General features: G+C 35.2%; 6 protein-coding genes and 1 long non-coding RNA gene across 17 annotated transcripts; 3 read left to right on the top strand and 4 right to left on the bottom strand.

Moving 5' to 3' along the window:
• Positions 1-294: 294 nt before the first annotated feature.
• Gas41 (YEATS domain-containing protein 4 Gas41) lies at positions 295-1,720 on the bottom strand. The gene is made up of 4 exons (XM_076387652.1): positions 1,460-1,720; positions 1,049-1,330; positions 685-865; positions 295-613 (listed from the first exon to the last, which is right to left on the bottom strand). The coding sequence occupies exons 1-4, from the start codon at positions 1,514-1,516 to the stop codon at positions 441-443; spliced, it is 693 nt and encodes a 230-aa protein (XP_076243767.1). The 5' UTR covers positions 1,517-1,720; the 3' UTR covers positions 295-440.
• A 136-nt stretch (positions 1,721-1,856) lies between these two features.
• Pfrx (6-phosphofructo-2-kinase/fructose-2,6-biphosphatase) lies at positions 1,857-8,712 on the bottom strand. Its single transcript, XM_076387649.1, has 7 exons — positions 8,582-8,712; positions 4,688-5,115; positions 4,184-4,555; positions 4,017-4,118; positions 3,561-3,795; positions 3,008-3,135; positions 1,857-2,817 (listed from the first exon to the last, which is right to left on the bottom strand). The coding sequence occupies exons 1-7, from the start codon at positions 8,658-8,660 to the stop codon at positions 2,761-2,763; spliced, it is 1,401 nt and encodes a 466-aa protein (XP_076243764.1). The 5' UTR covers positions 8,661-8,712; the 3' UTR covers positions 1,857-2,760.
• Rala (Ras-like protein A) lies at positions 8,669-13,468 on the top strand. 10 transcript variants are annotated; one of them, XM_076387658.1, is made up of 6 exons: positions 8,669-8,795; positions 11,093-11,211; positions 11,293-11,501; positions 11,582-11,756; positions 12,193-12,309; positions 12,955-13,468. In XM_076387658.1, the coding sequence occupies exons 2-5, from the start codon at positions 11,107-11,109 to the stop codon at positions 12,307-12,309; spliced, it is 606 nt and encodes a 201-aa protein (XP_076243773.1). In that variant the 5' UTR covers positions 8,669-8,795; positions 11,093-11,106; the 3' UTR covers positions 12,955-13,468. The 10 variants fall into 10 exon arrangements, 9 of the variants coding, with proteins under 9 accessions (XP_076243773.1, XP_076243771.1, XP_076243769.1 ...); XM_076387656.1 differs by lacking the exon at positions 8,669-8,795 and adding an exon at positions 9,343-9,361 and having other exon boundaries at positions 11,087-11,211; XM_076387654.1 differs by lacking the exon at positions 8,669-8,795 and adding an exon at positions 10,052-10,139 and having other exon boundaries at positions 11,087-11,211.
• Positions 9,376-9,937, top strand: LOC143184996 (uncharacterized). The gene is made up of 2 exons (XR_013002854.1): positions 9,376-9,730; positions 9,817-9,937. It is a non-coding gene; the product is annotated as an uncharacterized LOC143184996 (long non-coding RNA).
• Positions 13,469-15,186: 1,718 nt separating the features above from the next.
• Mio (GATOR complex protein mio) lies at positions 15,187-19,394 on the top strand. Of its 2 annotated transcripts, XM_076387642.1 has the most exons (15): positions 15,187-15,580; positions 15,668-15,865; positions 15,944-16,243; positions 16,308-16,535; positions 16,612-16,773; positions 16,847-17,028; positions 17,088-17,221; positions 17,292-17,405; positions 17,469-17,832; positions 17,898-18,036; positions 18,111-18,249; positions 18,313-18,520; positions 18,586-18,797; positions 18,872-18,944; positions 19,013-19,394. In XM_076387642.1, the coding sequence occupies exons 1-15, from the start codon at positions 15,460-15,462 to the stop codon at positions 19,016-19,018; spliced, it is 2,580 nt and encodes an 859-aa protein (XP_076243757.1). In that variant the 5' UTR covers positions 15,187-15,459; the 3' UTR covers positions 19,019-19,394. The 2 variants fall into 2 exon arrangements, with proteins under 2 accessions (XP_076243757.1, XP_076243756.1); XM_076387641.1 differs by having other exon boundaries at positions 18,872-19,394.
• On the bottom strand, positions 19,142-19,856 carry LOC143184995 (replication protein A 14 kDa subunit). The gene is made up of 3 exons (XM_076387662.1): positions 19,604-19,856; positions 19,344-19,530; positions 19,142-19,281 (listed from the first exon to the last, which is right to left on the bottom strand). The coding sequence occupies exons 1-3, from the start codon at positions 19,679-19,681 to the stop codon at positions 19,193-19,195; spliced, it is 354 nt and encodes a 117-aa protein (XP_076243777.1). The 5' UTR covers positions 19,682-19,856; the 3' UTR covers positions 19,142-19,192.
• Positions 19,857-20,047: 191 nt separating this feature from the next.
• On the bottom strand, positions 20,048-21,510 carry LOC143185168 (RISC-loading complex subunit TARBP2-like). The gene is made up of 2 exons (XM_076387928.1): positions 20,919-21,510; positions 20,048-20,848 (listed from the first exon to the last, which is right to left on the bottom strand). The coding sequence occupies exons 1-2, from the start codon at positions 21,387-21,389 to the stop codon at positions 20,144-20,146; spliced, it is 1,176 nt and encodes a 391-aa protein (XP_076244043.1). The 5' UTR covers positions 21,390-21,510; the 3' UTR covers positions 20,048-20,143.
• Between the last annotated feature and the right edge of the window lie 178 nt (positions 21,511-21,688).

Below are 21,688 nucleotides of genomic sequence, written 5' to 3'. Positions count from 1 at the left end.
CGTTGTCAGGTTTAACAAACATTACCATAGGATTGTTTTTTAATTATGATGAACATAAAAAATATGGTGAGCCTTCTGCTTGAAACGACGATTTGGTTTTTGAATTTAAAGATCAATAATTTTACGAGGTAATTCCGAATGATTTTTTAATTTATCGTTCGAGGTACGTAACTTATTGCATTTACTGCTTTTTTATATTTCGTCATAATTTTTTACTGCCGAACGAAGTTGCAATACTTGACTGATGCAATAGAATTTGTATGTGAAATTTAATATAAAAACTGGATATTTAATCTTAACTATTTTATTATACATATAGTTGTCTTACAATAGAAATATGTACATCTTATTTGCTTATAAAAAGAATAGTGATGTCTTTTATTTAGAACTAATTAGGTTCGTATAAAAGCATTCTTCTTCACATACTTATAACATTTGAATCATGCAACAGATAAACTTCCTCCAGCCTTTGAAATCTTAGCAATTTCTTCCTTAAACTTAGCAATTGTCTCTTTTGCTAATGTTAATTTTTCTTTGAGATCTATGACTTCCAGTCTTATCTTGTTTCTTGCTTCCATTATTGCTTTCATTGTGGATTCCTTCTTAGCTTCAACTAGACAGAGAAAGAATAAGTTTTAGGCATAATAAAATTCATTAGATTAAATGATTACTAGAAATACATACAATCTGTGTTGTGGCGCCAAGCACCAAGAGTTATAGGTCTGCTAGAATTCAACAAATGTTGCATAAGTGCTGTGGGATCTTGGAATACTATTTCTTCATAAAATTCAGACACCAAACTCTTTTTGCCCAGTTGTATTTCGGGAGTAGTTTGAAATAGTTTGAGTATATGGTATATAGTCACCTATTTAAAATACACAAATTCAAGAGAAAACAGTAGTTGATATATCCGTGGTTTGTGAGGGAAGACGACATAAGTCACATTTTTCTAGTTTCAAAATATTCATATTTGAAATATTGTATCTTAATTCTACATTTTGAAATTCTATCGTTATGCCTTATAGGCTTGAATTACAAATATACTCACAGGACGTTCATTAGGGTCATGAAAATATATTTTGATCACAATTTCAAATTCTCCCCACCCAGTTTCCGTGAGCTCATAAGGCGGTTTTGTCATAATGCGATTTGGATTATTATAGCTTTCGTGTAACTTGAAATGGACTTTCTTGACATAAGTCGACATGTCTTCGTTATGATACGGTTTAACGTAAACAGTCCATTGATGAGTATGGCCATCTTCTTCCCTCTTCTTACCAAAATAACGGGCTACATTTCCGTACACTATAGGCTTTACTATTGTAACTCCCTATAAAAAACTTTAATAATATTCCAATCGCTAATGTTCATTTTCCTCGCTTTTTTCTAGTTTTTCATAGAGTTGTAGGTTAGAAACGTAAACACACGACACATCCTCAGATGCTTAAAGAAAATTTACCTTCACTCTGCCACCAGAGTCAGGGCCAAACTCATTAGTTGTTGCCATCATTTTCATTAATTACATTATTCGTTACAAAAAAAGTAGCATGTAAATATTGAAACCGACGGAATGTAAACATAAGTGACATTGATTTTGTCATTGATAATTCTATTATAGAGAACCTCCGCCCAGGTACTACTCTAGCGCTATCTACCGTGATTCAGGAAATTGATATGTTCGCGCCAGAAATGCAAATGATATAACAGAAAGAATATTATTTGAAACAAAAACGTTTTATTCAAAATTATAATTCGTCGAATATTCGGCGTACTTCGTCAATAACAATAATAATCATAATAATGAAGCTTGTCACGCACAAATGGGGTATCAGAATTCAAATATTAAAAGATGCCACTATTTTCAAGTAAATGTATTTTCTCCGTCGTGAAGGGCATTAAAAAAATATGTACACATCTCTCGAAATAAATTATACTCCAAAAAGTTCCTTGTCGTCGTTCTCGCCGCTAGATCGTCTTGACAAAAGTATTCCGAAACCTATTCCATCAACATCGACAATTAAATCATTAAGGCGACAAACGTCTGTTAAATATGACACGATTTTCATTCAAGACAATAGCTTCAGTAATGCGTAAACGCTTCCTAATTACTTTCTGATTGGTATACACGCAGTTCGACAAGTTGACGATTTATGAAACATGACGTCGATAAAATATAATTGCTATGCATATCGTAGGAGACCAGTAGAGATCAATCGTCGCGTTTCCTAGCGTCAGTTAAATTACAGATAACGCGAATTATTCTACAAATGATAAGGATTGAACGTCCCTTAAGCAAATCAGAAACGTTCTATCTGCCCGTTTAGATAATTCAAATATAATCGAGATGTTAGATTTGATCATATTCGACTCGAGGAAATTTCAGATAAACTGATGGTACACGTGAAGTACATGTGTGCTCGAGTTGCGCGAAATTCATCCTTTTGATTTTTATTGCATGTTCGCTAAATGTCCCTGTCTTTTTAGAAGTTCGCTGAACAACGCAGGAGTCAGAATATACGCGCGCGAATTATGCTAATTGTATTTGTAAGAGAAAAAAGAAACAAAAGGAAGAAGGTATTGTTCTATCGCGAACGTGTATAGGGTAAAAATCGTTGCCTAAATTGATCAAGAGTTGGAAGGTAAAATGGATGCGCGTTGCATCGAACGTGCAAAGGCAGCCAGCTGCCAAAACGATTGCGTGTCTTCAGCACCTCGTTACGATGTGATAATTATCTCTGTCGTACTACAACGTCGGTGTTATCACGTGCGAGGCAATTTTCCTGTTGTTCGGAATCGTTCTTCCAGATATCCCGGTATCTGAAAATATTAATGTGTCACATAGACCTGTTAATAGAGAACACCCAGGTAGCAACAATATCTGAATTCGATTTTCGTCTGTCTTTCCCTTGTTTTAATCAGCAAGCTAGGTGTATCGGTAGAACCATGCTAGGACCTATATCCAGAGGGTGAAGGAGGAAATGAATTATGCGATTCTAATTATTTCTACCTTTGGTTTTGGCCGATGCGTGTCCACCGCGTCTATGGGCAATCGGATATGCTCTACTTTGCAACCATAGGCAACGGGAGTTAATTTAATGATAGTGTGCAGCGGTACTTGCAAATACGGCAACTCGTCTGGAATAGAAAACAGAATCTTTGTAATGCCACTAAAACGAATTGTTACAACGCTTAATAATTATGTATCGCTGAACTCGTTGATCGGAGTAAACTATGCGCAATTTACGACGATAAAATTACATAAACAAGTACGGGGTGTCTCGAACTTTTGTTGCACAAACAACTGCGTCGTTCCTGACATCTCGTTCCGCGCATACATATCTATTTTGCTATTTCATTTCGATACGTCGAAGGTCAGAAGTTACGCAACTTCGACACATGTGCTTCTTTAACGTAAGCGCACATTTCACGTGTGCGTCTAACTCCTTTTTTTTTTCTGTTGTTTGTACGATGATTCAAATTAATGGCGTAAAGAGATAAAATTTATGGCGTATAACGTAATCGAGCAGAAATGGCCGCTATCGGCGATGCGTCATACTTACCCGCGCTTTTGTCCAAAAAATAAGCAAGCAGACACCGCAGAACTGCTTGGTGACTGACTACCAAGACGTTACCCTGTCGTTCTAGCTCCATTATTACTGGTTCCAACCGAGCGACCAGATCTTCGTAACTTTCCCCTCGCGGATAACGATAGGAGAATTTATTCTGATCTCTCGCGGCGAAATCTGTCGGATACTTAGACGCAATTTCCTCGTAAGTCATTTCTTCGCAGATGCCCTGTTAAAAAGTATGCATCGTTTAAAAATTCAACTGCATGGCTCCTTTCCATTCTTTCTTTTTTTAGAAATCAAATGAAACTGTACACTTTTACGAATGAAAGTTATTCACTCAACTTTATTTCTTCTCTATTCTAAACTGATTTTATACTGTAACTATTTTGTAAATGTTCTTTTTTAACAGTTTCATTCGATCCCTGATCTTGTTCTATTTCAGCCTACCGCATCGATTTCGTTAAGAGCTTTCCACCTCTCCTGAGGAGCATTCACTTCGCTCGCCGTTTGGATGGTCCTCTTGAGCCAGCTGGTCCACACTCGTAGTCCCTGCAATCGGTCCAATTCTTGTTCTCTATTTACTCAAAGCTTCCCTCTTCCTTTTCTCGTCTTACCTGTATATCCTGGTTGGTAATATAGTCAGCTAAGGCTTTGGTGTATTCCCAGCCTCTCTCGCTCAGCTCCGAGTCTCCGCCTATCTTACCTTCAAGGTTCATTACACTCTCGCCGTGCCTGGTTAAGTAGATAGTGCGCGGCACTATATGTATGTTCATAAGGTAATAGACTATCCTACTCTGTATATGACCCTCGTGCTTGTGAACCAACACCTTTTCACCAGTGTTATAAATTTTCATGAAAGAAAGATCGCTCTCTTGATTCTCGTCTAACGGCTGATACTTCTCCTGGTAGTGTTCGATCCTCAACATGAAGTCGGCGAGCACTTCCTCCTTGTTCATGTTCGCGTAATCTGGACTGCTCACTTTTACCTAAAAAGTGAATGTAACGAATGAAGAGCATATACGTATTATGGGCAATCGTTTCAGGGTAATGAGAAATTGTCAAACTACAGCGATCGAACGATTGGTTTCAGGTGCTGTTAGAAGAAGGCTATTCCATACTTCCATAATATTCTGCTCGACGATCTCTGGGTCGTTGCACACGGACTCAACGAAGAACAGTTTGAAGCCCATTTTCTCGACAACGATGTCTCGGATCATCTCGCGCCTCTCGATCGTGGAATTGGTCGCGTCGAACACGGCCACCTCGCCGTCCCCGCTCTCCAGCCACTGGCAGACATCTTTCAGGGCGTCCATCGCGCACTGGGTTCGTATGGCCATCGCCTTTATATTGTCAGGACGGAAAAACTCGTGGCACTGGTACGCTGTTGTCGCGTGGCGTCTGTATTCGCCGAGGTTGAACACCTTCGTGCTGATCCCGATCCAGTTTAAGTACCTGCACAGCTTCTTCGATATGTAAGTCTTGCCGCGGGCCGGCAGACCGACCATTGCGATCACATGAGGCTTGTTTACGAAGTTTGCTCGTTCACCTGAAATAACGAGGATTTTACGAAATAGGACCATTTAATAAGTGGAGGGACAAATGGGATGTTAAATAGTATATTAATGATTTATGTACGCTATTGAGTGATTCTGTATTTTAGAGTAGGACGAAAATTGAGAATAATGAGAGGGCGAGTGAGATATTGTTTCACAGTTATTAATTATTGTAAGAATATGTATAATTCGCGTGAAGTGTGTCTGACTTTGGACTTATTTTACTGATATATCTGTGTTTAGCTGTACTTATTCTACTGACTTCTCCGTGTCTGACTGTAGGACTTAGTTTAGTGACTTCTCGGTATCTGACCTTAGAACTTATTCTACTGACTTCTTTGTGTCTGATTTGGAACTTATTCTCCTGACTTCCCTGTCTGACATAACCAATGCAAGTCGTCAATAGAATAAGTTCCAAGTCAGACGCATTTCCCGCGAACTTTAAGCAGTTTCTCAATAATTAATAACTCTGAAACGAAGCCTCAAATTCATTTTCATTATTCTTCATTTTCCCCTTACTTCAGCGTATAGAATCGCTCCCTAAATTTTCTGACACCTGTCGTCGAACACCCTATAAGGTCTGCGAATACCAACGGGAATAACATTTCACAACTGTTCAGTTTATAATTATCTTTACTTAATTCATTGATATTTTACGCGACTAATATTAAAAATGGTAGTATAAATACTATGACCCCACTATATCAGTCAAGGATTAATTCTTATTTAGATATTATCTCCAGAGTTTTTGTCTCTCATTAGGTAACTCTTGCATTAAGCCATGGAACGAATTTTTATCAATGAATCAACATCGACGCTTCGCGCACAGCGTGACCCGCCGTTAGGCAAAAGTCGGCGAATTATCAACGAATCGAAAGTTCTTGGCAACGCAATAAACCGGTTTCTACCGATCTCAAATCTTGTATATCATGCATCGCGTGCACGGAACGTGCTTTTCAATTATCGACACGTTAATCGACGTGGCTAAAGAACACTCCGCATTGAACGACGTCTCATTCCCTCCCCGCCCCTCGACGAGGACTCGTGCTCTATTCAAATTCTTCTGGGATTTTAGACCGCCTCTGTACATATATATGCGCTTTTTATTTATCTTCATTGTTTTTCCTGGCATGTGCCGATAGGGGACTGTCCTTCGCGCATAATTGCTTTTTCACGCCGCTGCAAATTATCGCGTTCAGCTTATCGTTATCGAGCTGAACGATTCACATTATAGAATCTCGGTTCCCTCGACTTCGAGACAGAACTGTGACCGTATTTCGAGTCCATGTACCCTCGCTGCTACTGATCGCTTGACATCCGTTAGATTTATAGGAGGATCAGAATGCAACGGCTGTCCAAAGAAATTTACGCAATTCCGGGTCGGTGCTATTAATGACTTGCCTATTCTCACCAACTTAGAGCTACAGAGAGAATAAATTGGATTGGTTTCTTATAAAGTCGTCGCGGATCTTCGATCTCTCAAGGTTCGTTCAGATTGCTCAAGTTATTTGAATTCAAGTGGCTTGAATGCGAGTGATTGAAGAACTCGTGACAGAAACGACTGTTGTCAAGTTTTGTATTTTTTTTTAGAAAATACATTTTCTTGCTTAAAAAATTCCAAATTTGACAACATATTCAAGAGAATATTTGTAGATTCTATTATGTTGTGAATCTTGTTTCTAATCACTAGAATGTGTTCTTGTTTAAAAAAAAAAGAATTATAAAATTTAAGAAGAGCTGTTCTTGTTCAATTTTCTTCAATTTTAGACCTGCTATATTACTTAATATAGAAACTTGATATCAAGCTACTTAAATACAAGCGACTCGAATTGAACTAACTTGACTATGTAATCTGAACGAGCCTTTAAAGACGGAAGTACATTATGCAGTTATGAGAACGTTCATTTAGATGTGAAAGAAATTTGAATTGAAATTACGAAACTTTTTACTGATACAATTTCCATTTCAATTTGTATACAGCGTTTCTACCGATGAAAACGCCGCGCTCTTAAAAAGTCAACTATCGCTGCAAATGATCCATCGATCTCCATCAGATAAATGAGGGGCTCGTGATGTGTCTAGCCAATAACGCCGTGAATGTGTTCGTCGACTTTTTCAAACGAAAACACGCGTTTATCTGTCGGCTGTTTGCGACATAACTCCTGCGGTTCGACTAACACGTAGAGCGCTCACACACGACGCTTTTCATCGTTGGTCCAATCTCTGGAGATTAGCTTTATCAGTTGCGTCGTTGTTTTTAATAATCGAGCAAAGATCAAGGTACGAGCGCGGTGAAATTGAGGCACAAGGGGGGACTGATTGCGCGCGAATTTCTCGAAGGAATCACTTGAAGCTCGGAAAATCGATTGTACCCTCGAGAAACCTTACAATTGTCTGACTTTGTGTCGTCAACCAGCTAACGACTTTGAATGAGTCAGACTCGTGAGATTAATATTTGCATGCGAGATTTTTTACTTTTAACAGAGGAGACTCTGGGAATTCAATCTGGAAGAACTGCAAATGCGGTCTTATTTATTTCAGGCCACTCGTATGACATATTTTTTCGTACAATTTTATATGCACACTTACTGAGGTATACATTATATAAATAACTATCTAAACATATATAAAATCGTGGTTGTAGTTCTTCCAAGATTAATTCACGAAGTTCCCACTGTTTCTGATCTCTCTTAACCTCTATGGGGAGTAGATGTTCCCTAGGAAATTCCCTATTATTTGTTGGTTATTATTTATTCGGATATACGTGTTCCGAATGATTTATAAAATAAAATACAATTATTCTATTTGGCCTTGGAAAAGGTTCCTTAACAGGTTAGCGACAATTTCTATTTAGATTTATGCAAAAATTAGCAAGATTCTATTTCACGAAAAAGAATTGAAAGTTTGACAAGCATGAGTGACAACCAGGAACCGGAAATGTTCGTTTCAATCGATAGATCGTAATCAAGGTCGAGGCAGGTGTACATACCGGCTTCAGTTATTTTTGCTTCGCGAAGTTCAGTTAAATACTACTCGCCTATCGCCTAACTATCGTCTTCACAGACAATATTCGATTTAAATTCATTGCACGCGGTGCAGTATGGTACACCTTGCAGAGGTTATGTTCCTGGAAAGCGATCGAACGATAGTCCACGTGAGGCAGACGTTTCCACCGCTAAGATAAGCTTCTTTACAAAAAAAATACCACAAACCTAAGCTCCTTGCTCAAAGAAAAGCAAAATAACTTCATGCCCTAATGGAATCACTCTTCCAACACTCTCAGAGAAAGAAAAATTCTCGAGACCCTACGAACACCAAAGCCTCAACGAAAGTTGCCCAATTCTAGAGCAGATACTCAAGCAAATACTCTCGATTGAATATTCTACAGCGAAGCTCGCTCAAAGTCTCTGAAACAAGCACAACCCGCCAGACGCGACAGTATAGAGAAAAGATCCTCACCTCGAATTGGAAAAGGTTTGGTTTGAATGGTGTCGGAAGTCGGTGGCGTGTAATGCATCTCGATTTTCGGATCGGTCATTCTACGAGGCGCCGCGCGGATCTTCCCTTTCCGATCTCTGAACGGTTGCTTCTCGGACCTCGCTCGCTGGGGGCCAAAGAGAACACTTGAGGAGGATCAAACCGAGGCTCTACGCCAGGTTTAACGTGCACTGAAGTACGTACGTGTCGCTCATTAATCGCGAATGGAAACTCGCCGCGATAGTCTTCACTTCGCTCGCCACGACTCCATCCTACGATTTCGCATTTACGCGAGTGTCACCGCGTCGGGCATTCTTCGGCATCCTCGCGGTGTGCTCGTGAAAATCTGCTGTAAGTTAGCACGACGAACTCGCACGGAGGTTGTGCAGGAAGACTGAGGGAGGAGAGGGTTTAGATAGATCGAGAGAGAAAGAGAGGATAGTGCTACGTTTGCGGGAAAAGTCCGAAGTTTAGCACGCGTATGTTACGTGCTGGTCGCGAGCCCTGTGACGATTATTATTACATACGAGTCGGGCTGCGAAATCTTTCTGCCAGTAACTCTCATCACGTGGCTCCTCTTAGATCCTCTGTACCAACCAGGGGAGGAATGGTCGTACAGATTCTCTATAGATCAGAGTTTAGAGTATAAATTATAGCCAGTTTCTATTAATATAGATTATAGATAGTTTTAGGCTCCTATATTGACTTCGATTTCTTATTAAGAGAAGAAGGGTAGTGGTTTTGGGCTCTGGGAGGTTTAAGGTGAATTCAAATCTCAAATTTTCTAATGCTGAATGAGGCGCGGATGGACCACGCAAACTTGGCGGTTATGACTAATCGCGTGATCATGTGACAGTTGTCACGTGATGAGCAGCGATTGGGTTCTCATTCATTTGGATGAATAATTGGAATTAGATAGTCGTTGAAACTAGGTTACGGGATCTAGTTTCGGGATACTAGTTTTGTATTAGGATACTGTTATTAGTTTTGCAGCTGTGGTTCATAGAAGAATCTAGTATGCGTCAATGGGATCTGTCGAGCAGAATTTTTCTAAGCACAAGTGGAGGGAGTTGATGGCTCTCTGTACTTCTGTGCAGTCAAGTTTACGTGGTCTACTCGTAACTGAAATGAGTACTCCATTCCTTCCATTATTGAGTTACAATTCTCTCTAATTTTGAGTAACAAGATTAAAAAGATTAATGTGTTCCTTGAAATAGGTCCTAAAGAGAAAGATATTTTTAGCAACCAGTACTTGCCAATCGTGTTCAATGATTTTTCAATTCGATCGGATACAGCGCCGTCTAACAGAATAGATTGAAATTAACTGCACCAGACAATTTAGCCCATCTAGTGTTACTTTCTCGCACTAAATGTTCAATGCTGATAGCACAGTACTGAAAGAAACCGGTAGAGTGCACATAGTACCTCTGTAGTTAATTATCGGTACTATCGGTCGCGGTGAAGCGAAGTAAAACGCGATCATCGGGGTTCGTAGGGAAAATATTCAGAATTTTTGGTGTATGTACACAATCATTTAAAGGTACTTGCTTGATCTCATGTTTCTTATCATACGTAAAATATAAATAGTGTTTAAACGCTGCTGGGAATCAAATACGATGATTGAAGCGAATTTCAAAACTGAAATTGACTTTCCTCGAAATTGGGCGTGTGGCACCGCCTTTATCGTTATTCATCCTTATTATGTATACGTTTAGGTGTCATGAATTTTAGTTTTCTGTACGCATACGTCTATAACACAGTAGAATATGGTATTTCGACTTTTATACGAAATAGTGTATAGTGTTACACTTCCGGTACTCGTATCACTCAAATGTGCAACGCATAAACACAAGATGTGAAAGCTGATAGTATCATTCTGTGTATAGCAAATTTTTCAGAGTGTTTTTATCGGCTTTTTTGTCGTTATATTGTTAAGATTTTCTTTGAATTTCTTGAAGATGCTATGATTAGATTACTGTTATTTTTTCGCTTTTATGAAGCTTTTTTTTTTCGATTTGTTTCCTCGGGAAAAGGAGGAAAACACCTTTCTAACGGGAACTGATTAATTATGAGTGTTCAGATAGTATAAGACAAATTTTCATCAGTGAATAAGAGTTTCTTTATGCATATATTGTTATTAGTTATACGTATATAACTTCTGTTTGTGTAATTATTTTAAGCACTGTTAGTTTTCGTTACAACAAATTAGTAGGTGTGATTATTCATACAGTTCACAGGATAATTGACAGTACAATGTAAGTAATTACGTATTCCTGACCCTCTTCTTAGATTTCTCGCAGTGACAATGGTAGTTCCATATCCTGTTTCTTTGAAATTGAATTTCCTTTAATGGTAATACTTTCCAAAGAGATGTAGTCCACTAAATATAGTTCTATAATGATGTATACAATTTTTTTGTTCATTTGAAAATACTTTATTTTTTATTTTTAGTGTATTTGTGTATATTATATACATTTTTTGATATAGTTTCAGGGAATCGTAACAACATGTCGAAAAAGCCAGGTACCACTCAAGCAATGCATAAAGTTATAATGGTAGGAAGTGGAGGTGTTGGAAAGTCTGCTCTCACGCTACAGTTTATGTATGATGAGGTACATGAAATGCATAATGAAGTTATATCTATTGTAAATCACTCCAGTATAAACATTTTGTTGTTTTTTCATTTGCATCAGTTTGTAGAGGACTATGAACCTACAAAAGCAGATTCCTATAGGAAAAAGGTTGTATTAGATGCAGAAGAAGTACAAATAGATATCTTAGATACCGCTGGACAAGAAGATTATGCAGCAATTCGAGATAACTATTTTCGAAGCGGAGAAGGGTTCCTTTGTGTCTTTTCTATAACAGAAGATGATAGTTTTCAAGCAACTCAAGAATTTAGGTGAGCGTACAAACTCAAAATTTGATGTACTATGTTTGTGCATGTACAAAAAACAGAGGTATTCATTTTTGTTTATACAGAGAACAGATCCTCAGGGTAAAGAATGATGAGAACATTCCATTTCTGTTAGTTGGAAATAAAAGTGATTTACAAGAAAAGAGAAAAGTTAGCTTAGCTGAAGCTCAAGCTAGAGCACAACAGTGGGGTGTTCCATATGTAGAAACAAGTGCGAAAACAAAGGAGAATGTTGATAAGGTAACAACTAGTAACTAAAATGAAACAACATTTTTTATGGAAAACTGTTCAAGCAACAATGACAAGGAATGTCCTGTAGGAAACAATCTTGTTTTGTGTAGTAATTAATAGTAACCTGTTTCTAGCCATAGCACATGCATCTTTCATATTTCATTTGTTCCATTATTTCAGTTTTGCTGTAGAGCATTGAGAAGTTGCATGAAACACATATTTACATAGTATTAATGTGCAGTTTGTTGTATTTCATTCTGTTTCTGTTGCAATATAGTATATAGTGCGTACATTTCATAGCTTATGCACATATTAATTTTTACAGTGAAAGAATATTCATAAAGCACCAGATAAATTCGTACACAAATTGCATATCTCCTTTAACTCATGAAGCACCTTTTTCATGCCTTGAAGCTTTGAGATAGCATCAATTGCACATTTCCAGGTATTTTTCGACTTGATGCGTGAAATAAGATCGCGCAAGATCGAAGACAAATCGGCAAGTAACGGTCGCGGAAAGGACCGTGCCAAGAGGAAGAAAAAGAAGTGCAGTATTCTATAGGTTTGCTGTTATTTTGCTGTTTTTAATTTTTTTTCTTTTTTTTTTTAAACAATAAAAACGCTCAATGGTGATTAGAACTTTTCTAAATTGCAGTATTTTGTGCGCATTTTTTTGAAATTTAAACATATAAATACATGTACAATTACTAGCAGGTAACAGTTATGCCAGAAGTATCAACCTTCTGCAAGAGTGTCACGCAGGCATGTAAAAAAAACATTGTTTACACATACATTTCGCTTGTTATGTTGACACTTGCTTATGTCTGAAGTATTGTATGTGCATGTACAATTTCAATTAGTGTTCCAAGTTTCAAAGGCACAAACTGATTTTCTGTTTTCATTATTAAGGTATTTATTCTAGATGTCACGAGAATTAAAACAATTCCGTAAATTGTAATATAAAACAATAAATATAGCTTGTGATTATGCATGATTATTTGAGCAACACAAACATTATTTATTGTATCACATGTTTATAAATTTTCTTTCTAATTTACCACATTATGAATCTATATATAAAGAAAGGAATAGACTGATTTAAAATTTAATAACAAAAAAATATTGTGGGATTAGTAATGTGTATAGTTAGTAAGTAAATAGAAGTGCATATAAATTGAAAATCGATGGTTTTTTTATTACGTTGCAGGTTTTCTTTGATTTAATGCGTGCAATAGCCGCACGTAAAGCACAGGAAAATCAGGGGGACGGAAACGAACATAACAAGAAAAAAAATTGCTGCGGTTTGCTCTAACAAACGTAAAATAATGCGTATAGCTTCTATAACGGAACGTTCGGCTCCTAATTGCAAAAACCTAAGTAAGAGAAATGTATTTATATACACATACATATGCGTTCTATATGTGTGTCTATATATGTACACACATACGTGAAAGTTTTCTGTCACTTTACAGTGGAATGACACTGAACAGATGAAATATTTATATTTAAAGCGTCTATAATTTACGAATCGTTTAATAATTGTTTTGTTGTTAAGAGCTGAAAAATTTGTAATTGTTTGCAGGGTTACTAATTCGATTATTTTTATTGCACTGGCACATTAAATCATATTCATATCATATTTTTTACTGTAACATAGAACGAGTCGAAGTTTTTAATAGAGCACAAAAGTACCTAACATGTTGCTGGAATTAGTTTTTAAATTTTCCATTTACCCTTAGAGTGCTGAAATGTATACACTTATTTAACCCAGTTAAATGTAATGACAGTGATATTCCTATTTGTCAGAAGTAAATGTACATATATACATTATTATGCACAACCTTTTATGACTATTGAGAAAAGTGTCTCAGAAGATTACAAAATATTTATTATAATATTTATTATAATAAGTCTTGTAATCGACTCCATCTACAAATAAAATCAGTGTATCTTCATTGATGTACTTCGTGCATTTATTTGTAACCTTTAGTAATTTCAGCACTCTTGTTTTAACGGGACATATGTTTATGAAACATTAACAGCTTGAATTGCTTCTCGATAAAACAGTCACAACACTGTAAAGTAATGAAAACAGTTGATGATTAAGTCACAATTTTCTCATTATTTGTGGTATTTTGTAAGTTTAGTTATTTACAATATGTGTCAATGTACAAACGTAATAGAGTTTGCTATTTCTGTATTAAAAAAGCTTTATATCCTGAATTTGCAAATACAAATAGCTTAGTTATATTTATTTGTACAATCCTGGAAGATTGTACAAATTTTAATTTCGTGGAGAAGGAGGAATGAATTTCGCTTTTGCTATTCTATTAAGAATACGTCTACGAAGTTACAGATTTTATAATAACATAACTTATATTAATGGTAATAAGAATTTATGTATTAAAGAATTATTGTTACTTTATATATTATTTGCGTCCAGTTTGAGTATTACACTTAAAAAATATCTTCGAATATATTGCTTGTAAATTATACGTAATTCTCTTCTAAATACGATTTTAACAGCTCATTGAGTTTGCTTTGAAAGTAATAACAATTCTAAACAATTTGAAATCGAAAGCACGATCCATTATATGAGCTGCATATTGCGTTGCTACAACGAACCAAGAATACAATTTACATGCAAAATATTATGTCTATGAATTAATAGACATCCATAGACTGAGCGTACAATTAATCAACTTTTAAAAGACTTGAACCTCTATGAGGTGCATTTATTTATGGAAAAACGTAATAAGAAAATCGAATATTATTATATATGTTTGAAGACACACTTGTTAGTAATAGTTTTTTAGACATATAAGTAACGTTCTTTGTGCATTTGAGTTTTCATATTTTTGTACTATTGAAATTAATTGTGCCTTTTAAATGTTCATTGTTAACAAATTGAGATTAATAGCATAAAAGAATTATTTAGAAGAGGTTTATCAGTGCGTATGGATTCGAACGTATTTCATCTTCTAAAAAATTTGTATGTCATTATACATAGTATAATCATCAGTGTATCTGATCGCACTCACTCTGCTCTGTCATGAATTGAACCATATTTTATGTAATCTTCGCGCACTACCGTCTGTTATCTAACCACGTGTCTACAGTTACTTTTTAATAAAACCTATTTTATACAAATTAGAAAAATTATACTGGCCCTTATATTTTATAATTGAACGTATTTCAAATGTACCACAAATTTCAAAATGAATTTACACAGAATTTTTATTAATTGTGTTAAAATATTGTGTTATTATTTTATCTACAGTACAAAACTTAGTATTTGCAATAAAATAAAGAAACTTTTGAATCTTTACTTTATTACGATTCTGTAAAAATTCTTGGTCGATAATTATTGAACACCCTGTATGTGATACATATATATAATTGAACAGTATCTACTCACGACTAATCAGAAGCTTGAACGCAATAGAAATATTGTCTTTTCTGAAAAATTTAGCATGTAACGTATATACTTGTTGTAACTTATTGTTAACAGCGAAGAAAGATGAATAGTGTAAATAAGATTAATTTAAATGAAAAGTAATGAATGGAAAATCGTACTTGAGGTTAACTGTCACTTGCTTGCGATGTTGAAATGATAACGTCGAAATAATGTACTATTTTTTATTGTATCGGCATTTATTGACAGAGTGATCTATTTTCATCTAACTAACAAGATTTTAATAAATTACAAAAAATGGCTGGTGTTAAACTCGACGTACAATGGTCTCCTATTCATGCAAACAAATTTATTACTTGGGGTACAGAGATTTGTCTATACGAAGTTACTCAGATAAAAGAAAATAATAGACAGTTGTGTGAGTATTTATTTTCTATAATAACATATTTAATAAATAATAAAACATTTACAAATAATAATAATATTGTACTTCCGTCCTTTACAGACACAAAAATCTCTGATACTACAGTAGCCCATTTACTTGCTACAAATACAAATCATCATTATGTTAAATGCATTGATATATACCAGCAACCAGAACCAGATATTCTATTAGCTGTTGGACAAGCAAATGGGAAGGTTGTCCTGACCACATTTGGTCCAACAATTTTTGATTCTCAGGGTCTCAGTAGTAAAGAACTAGGTAAATTATTTTAATCTACAATTATATCATAATACGTATATTATTATACTCATTATTTACATTTATCAATTACTACAGTTCCAAAACATGCAAGACAGTGCAATGCAGTTGCTTGGAATCCCATAGATACAAATTTAATTGTCTCTGGATTAGATAAACATAGCAAAGATCATTCTATACTATTATGGGATATAAACAAGGCTTTACAAGGCTCAGAAAGAGTGCATCATCATAATATGGCACAAGCAGATTCCTCAAGACCCATAGCAGAAGTTAGTGTTTCTGAAACTGTACATTCCGTTGCTTGGTTTAAACATGAACAAAAATGTATGGTAGTGGGTGCCAACAATAAGCAATTGAAGATCATTGACTTCAGAGGTATTGATAAAAAGCTATCCCATATTCTTTATTTTCATATGTACATTAATCTACTTCCTATTAGATTCTGCAAAGGTAATAAATGCAGCAGCAACTAAGGCAGTGTATAATGTATCAGTGAATCCATACAATAGTTACCACTTAGTCTCTAGTGTTGATAATCAGATAACAATTTGGGATACACGGTGCTTTGAGAAACCAGTTTTAACTTTGTCACAAGCTAGACAAATTACAAAAGTTTTGTGGTGCCCAACCAGACACAATCTTTTGGGAGCTTTACAGAAAGACTCTGGTAAAATATCACTTTTGTCTATATTCTATATTAAAATTCATATCAAGGATTAATCCTGAATATGATTTTATTGCAGTGACATTACATTTGTACGATATTCAACATTGTGGTATTGGGGGTGGAGAAGACACAGAACCTGGGGCTTTAGAAAGGACAGTTGCTCCACCTTGGCATAGTCCTGTCAGTTTTTCCTGGCATCCAACACATGTGAACAGATTGCTGGCAATATCTCAACAAGGTTCGATCAGATTATGTTCTTCACTTACAAGAGCAATTAGACACTGTTCAATCTCTGCCTTTTGTTTTAAAAGGACTCACGGATTACACGGTTTGCGAAAGAATCACAGTAAACTGGTCTACGCGATCTCATCTTGCATGGAACCATGCATCTAAATCGTTTAAGTACATATGCAGTAATGATAGTATTTATAAAGCTCTGGATGATATTTCCATTTTAACCAAAACACGCGCAGCTTCAGAATATGGATTGCTTGTAAGTTGAGAAAATTCATGATTTCATTTACCCAAAGGCTGTTACATGTATCCTTCTAGCCAGAGCTAGCTCAGAATGGTGAATTAGCTGAAAACGACACCTTGAAGAATTTGTGGCAGTGGTTGTATTTGAGTCACTCCCTAGTAGAAGACAGCACTATACTTTGTTTAGACACTAAACATCCAGGTGTAAGGTAAATGAACGATATTTTTACTTCATAGATACAGGAAATAAATAAATTAATGATCTTCAATATTATATAGAACAGTTTTAAAATTAGATAGTCAACAAGGATCTACTAATGGTTTTTTAAAATCGGAATTGATTCATCGACCCTGGTCAGACATAGGATCAAATCTTACAGCAAAAATTTACAGGTATTAAAAAAGATGCAACGTGTTAAAATTCGTATAGATTCATAGTCATACTTTCCTTCCCAGATCTTCTGACAGAGATAAGGGACTACTTCTCTGTGGTTGGAGATACGACAAGGATACAAATACTTTTTACGATAATCTACTGCTGGAACGACTAGAAAGGGAAGGAGCATATCCGAGAGCGGCGGCAATAGCAGTATTTAATTTATGTTTACGACAAGCAATAGAAATTTTAAATCGAGGAGCTAGTAAAATGTCCATGTCTGCGAATTTAAATATCGTTGCCATGGCTTTATCGGGGTTTTCCGAAGACAGAAACAGCATATGGAGAGAATCATGCTTGAAATGTAGATCCCAAATTTCTGATCCTTATTTGAGAGCAACTTTTGCCTTCTTGACAGCAGATGATTCTTATGAAAATGTTTTAGTAAGTAGACGTAAGTGAATACGTTCTTTACGATAACTGACAATAATCATGATGTGTTTTTGCAGAATGAGAACGGCATGGCAGTCGAGGATAGAGTAGCTTTCGCCCTAATGTTTTTATCAGACAATAAGTTGAGCGAATATTTAAGGAAATTAACACAAAAATTGACAGATGAGGGAAATCTATCTGGTTTCCTTTTATCAGGTTGATTTTTCTTTATTTAGTTACACGTATTTATTAAGTATGTCTCTACAGCTATGAACGTCATTATATTTCAGGTGCAAGTTTAGAAGGGATACAATTATTAAATCGATATTTAGAAATTACCGGTGATGTGCAAAGTTGCAGCCTTATAGCCATCAGAGCATTCACACCAAAGTTACTTCAGGAAAATCAAGTGCAATTATGGATCACAAGGTATCAGACGCGATCGATAGAAAAATGATTGTAATGCAGATAACTTAAAGAAATTGAAAACAGTTACAGGAATCTTTTAAATGCTTGGAAAATGTGGACTCAGAGAGCTCATTTCGATATCGCTATGCGATCTGCAACAAACGAGAAACCTCCGCAACAAATATACGTTTCCTGTAATTTTTGTGGGAAAAGCATATCTGCGTTTATGCAGGGTTTAAGTAGAGCAAGGGGACCTTTTGGTAGATTAGGAAGTACACCCAATAAATTGAAGGTAATGGATCTCAGTTTACAGATTTAACATAGATCAAATTATATGAAGTGTTTTACATCGTCTAGATGTCTTCATGCCCTAATTGTCGGAAACCATTACCAAGATGCGCAATTTGTTTGATGCACATGGGTACTGTAAGCGGATTGCAAATGACAACATCTGGTGTCAGTAGGAACGAGGAATGCGACAATAAATTAACAGAATTTAGTAATTGGTTCACGTGGTGTCAAACGTGCAGACATGGCGGTCACGCCGATCATATTACGCACTGGTTTAGGTAAAGGAAAATATTCATATTAATTCTTACTTTTCTCGACTCTTGAAAAGTAATTTTTTACTAATTTTGAACAGGCAACATTCTGAATGTCCAGTAACGTCGTGTACTTGTAGATGCTTCTCCTTAGATGCATCATGTAAAATAGGAGTGGGTATCGCATGAATAAACCTGTACATTCTAAAATGGTTGAATGACACTGACAGTACTTACTACAGTTTTAGGATAACATTTTGTACATTCTCTTGGAATTCCTTAATGTAAGAAGCAGAGGATAATTAATTTTACTTTTAATAAAATTTGGTATTGCTTAAGTTTATTATAAACAAGATTTTGTAAGTAAAAAAATATGTATAACAATACTTGTACTCTTACAAAGGGTTTATGATTATAGTGATTTATAATCCTGGATCATTTTCCGATATTCTCCATTTTCTTGGTCCAAGAACGTTTAATATGACCATTAGTTCATTATATTGATCAGCATCTATAATGCATATATTCTTAAATAATTTACACTGTAGATAAATAATCTAAAGCTGTACTCACCAAACTTCTCTGTCATGCTCGGTGGAAATAATATATAACTACTGCAAGCCATTGTGGATTTTGAATGCACAGTACCATGCACTTCTATATAACCTTCAGCATTGCCATCAATTGGCTCTGGTAGAGTTACATTAACGACTACGCCGTCAGTTGTTCGTAGCTCTATATTTTTACCATTTGAACTTTTCTAATTGTGTGACCAAAAATTGTTAGAACCATAAAATTTTATAATGTACTTGAAATAATTATACAAATCTTACTTTTCCGACAGTTCCAAGTAAAATTACTTGATCTCCAATATTTTGCGCTAATCGACGGCCATCAATACGTTTCTTCATTTTTCTGAATTATGGAACGTTCTTTTACCGCTTTTGTTTATAACCAAACAGACCAGAAGCAGTTCGGTCTAGTAGCTTTAGGGTACCAACTGAAAAACAATAAAGTATTATTGTAAAATATTATATTTGCTGCAACATATTTTTGATTTGTTTTCGAAGTAACAATAAATTCTACTCTAAAATCTATTCTAAATATAATTTATAAATATATTATATAGTGACTTTGTTATTGTCACTAGACGCGGTAAAAGATAATAAATTTAAATAAATTGAATGCAATTATCGTTAAATGATGCAATATTATCTTGAAATATTTTTCTTTTTGTAAATATTTTGGACTTAAATAATATTTAGAACACTTAACAATATAAATATACTTTTTATTCATCACATAAGAACAATATGTAACATGTATAACATATATATATATGTACATATTTATTTTAATTGTTATATATATATTTAATTTTCATTGCGTTTTGCAAGGTATAGGAACATGAGTTCAAAAAGTTTACAAAAAGCTCGCCTTTCTGCTTGATCCACTGTTCCACCTATGCCAATTTGAGTTATTTGTGGCACAATAGACAATTTGAGACCAATTATAAAATGGGTTTCGTTGTTAGATGTAAAACAAATTTTTTCCACTCTTGTTTGTAGTGCATCATAAATATTACTTTTTAGATACTTTATGTCTTCTGATTCATATGCTCTTTTTGTATATGTATCCATCAAACTCACTTTTGAAGCTAATGGAATATTGTGGAATAAGTAAGTCAATGCTTCATGATAATCACTGACTTGTAAGTCAGTTTTGGTAAAAGCAGGCTTCTGACTGATTTTATTATAAACTTGCAAGGCTTTCTCTACTTTAAAATTATTAGGCTCAACTTCATCAATGCTAAGATTCATTAATTCGACATTCAATTTATCCACATAAGTGTCTATTGCTTGTGGCATTTTATTTATGTTTACATCAGTAGATCCTGTTAAACGTTGCAACATTTTTTTAGCTACTTTTTGCTTGGCATCTTTTTTTGTTGTTGCAGTTGCCTCCTCACATATATTATCTAAGACACAATTCATAGTGAACATGGGTGCATGAGACTGTCCACTTACATTAACAACTGTAAACAATGGAGTAGGTATATTTTTTGAAACACAATACTCCTGTAAAATTACATCAATAAAAGGTTACATTCAACATTGCTGAATAATTACTGTGTAACTATATGCTTACCAATAAAGGTCCCACATAATTCACAAACTTATTTTCTACACTCAAAGTGTTCTGATACGAGCAAGATGAATTCATAGGAGATGAACAAGATGAACTTGCAAGAGATGAATTAGATGTAGATGAAAAAGAGTTTTCAAGAAAATTGTTAAAAGTATTCATTATTACAGAAGGAGAAGAAGCTTTATTCACTGCATTTTTGAAGACTGATGCATTGCTAGACACTGATAGCAATGACTTCTCTGTAATTTCTCCTGCAGAGAACAGTGTTGATAGCATTTCCTTAGCAGCATTCTGTTTTGCTTCTTTTTTACTGCTTCCTATTCCTTTAACGGCATATGTTTTCCATCTAACACCAATAATAAACTGATTCTGATGTGTTCCTTGTATAGAACCAATTTCTGAGTAAACAGGCATGCTCGTACAATTTTTTATAGCAATTTCGTGCAAAACCATTATCGGTGTTTTATCCATTTTGTTTTAGTTTTTAAAATTATCTTTGATAAGTAAAATCGCACAACAGACTGAAACTGACAACGGAGAGCACAAATAAAGGGGAAAACCAAACATCGAACTAGTGATACACTCAGCTTAAGTTCAGTTACTAGATCTGCAACCTGCTGTAACCTGCAACACATTAACAAAAAAATTGTGTAAATCACATCGGCTGTATAAACGTATGACGTGTAATTAAAAAATTAGAATGGAATATACGTTTATAGTAATATTATATTATTATACGTATACCTAATAAATATCAGTTTATGTTTCTT

This window comes from Calliopsis andreniformis, chromosome 10, assembly GCF_051401765.1.
Source record: "Calliopsis andreniformis isolate RMS-2024a chromosome 10, iyCalAndr_principal, whole genome shotgun sequence".
Classification (NCBI taxonomy): Eukaryota; Metazoa; Arthropoda; class Insecta; order Hymenoptera; family Andrenidae; genus Calliopsis; species Calliopsis andreniformis.
The sequence above is the reverse complement of the archived record's forward strand: the minus strand, read 5'-3'. Positions and strand labels throughout refer to the sequence as shown.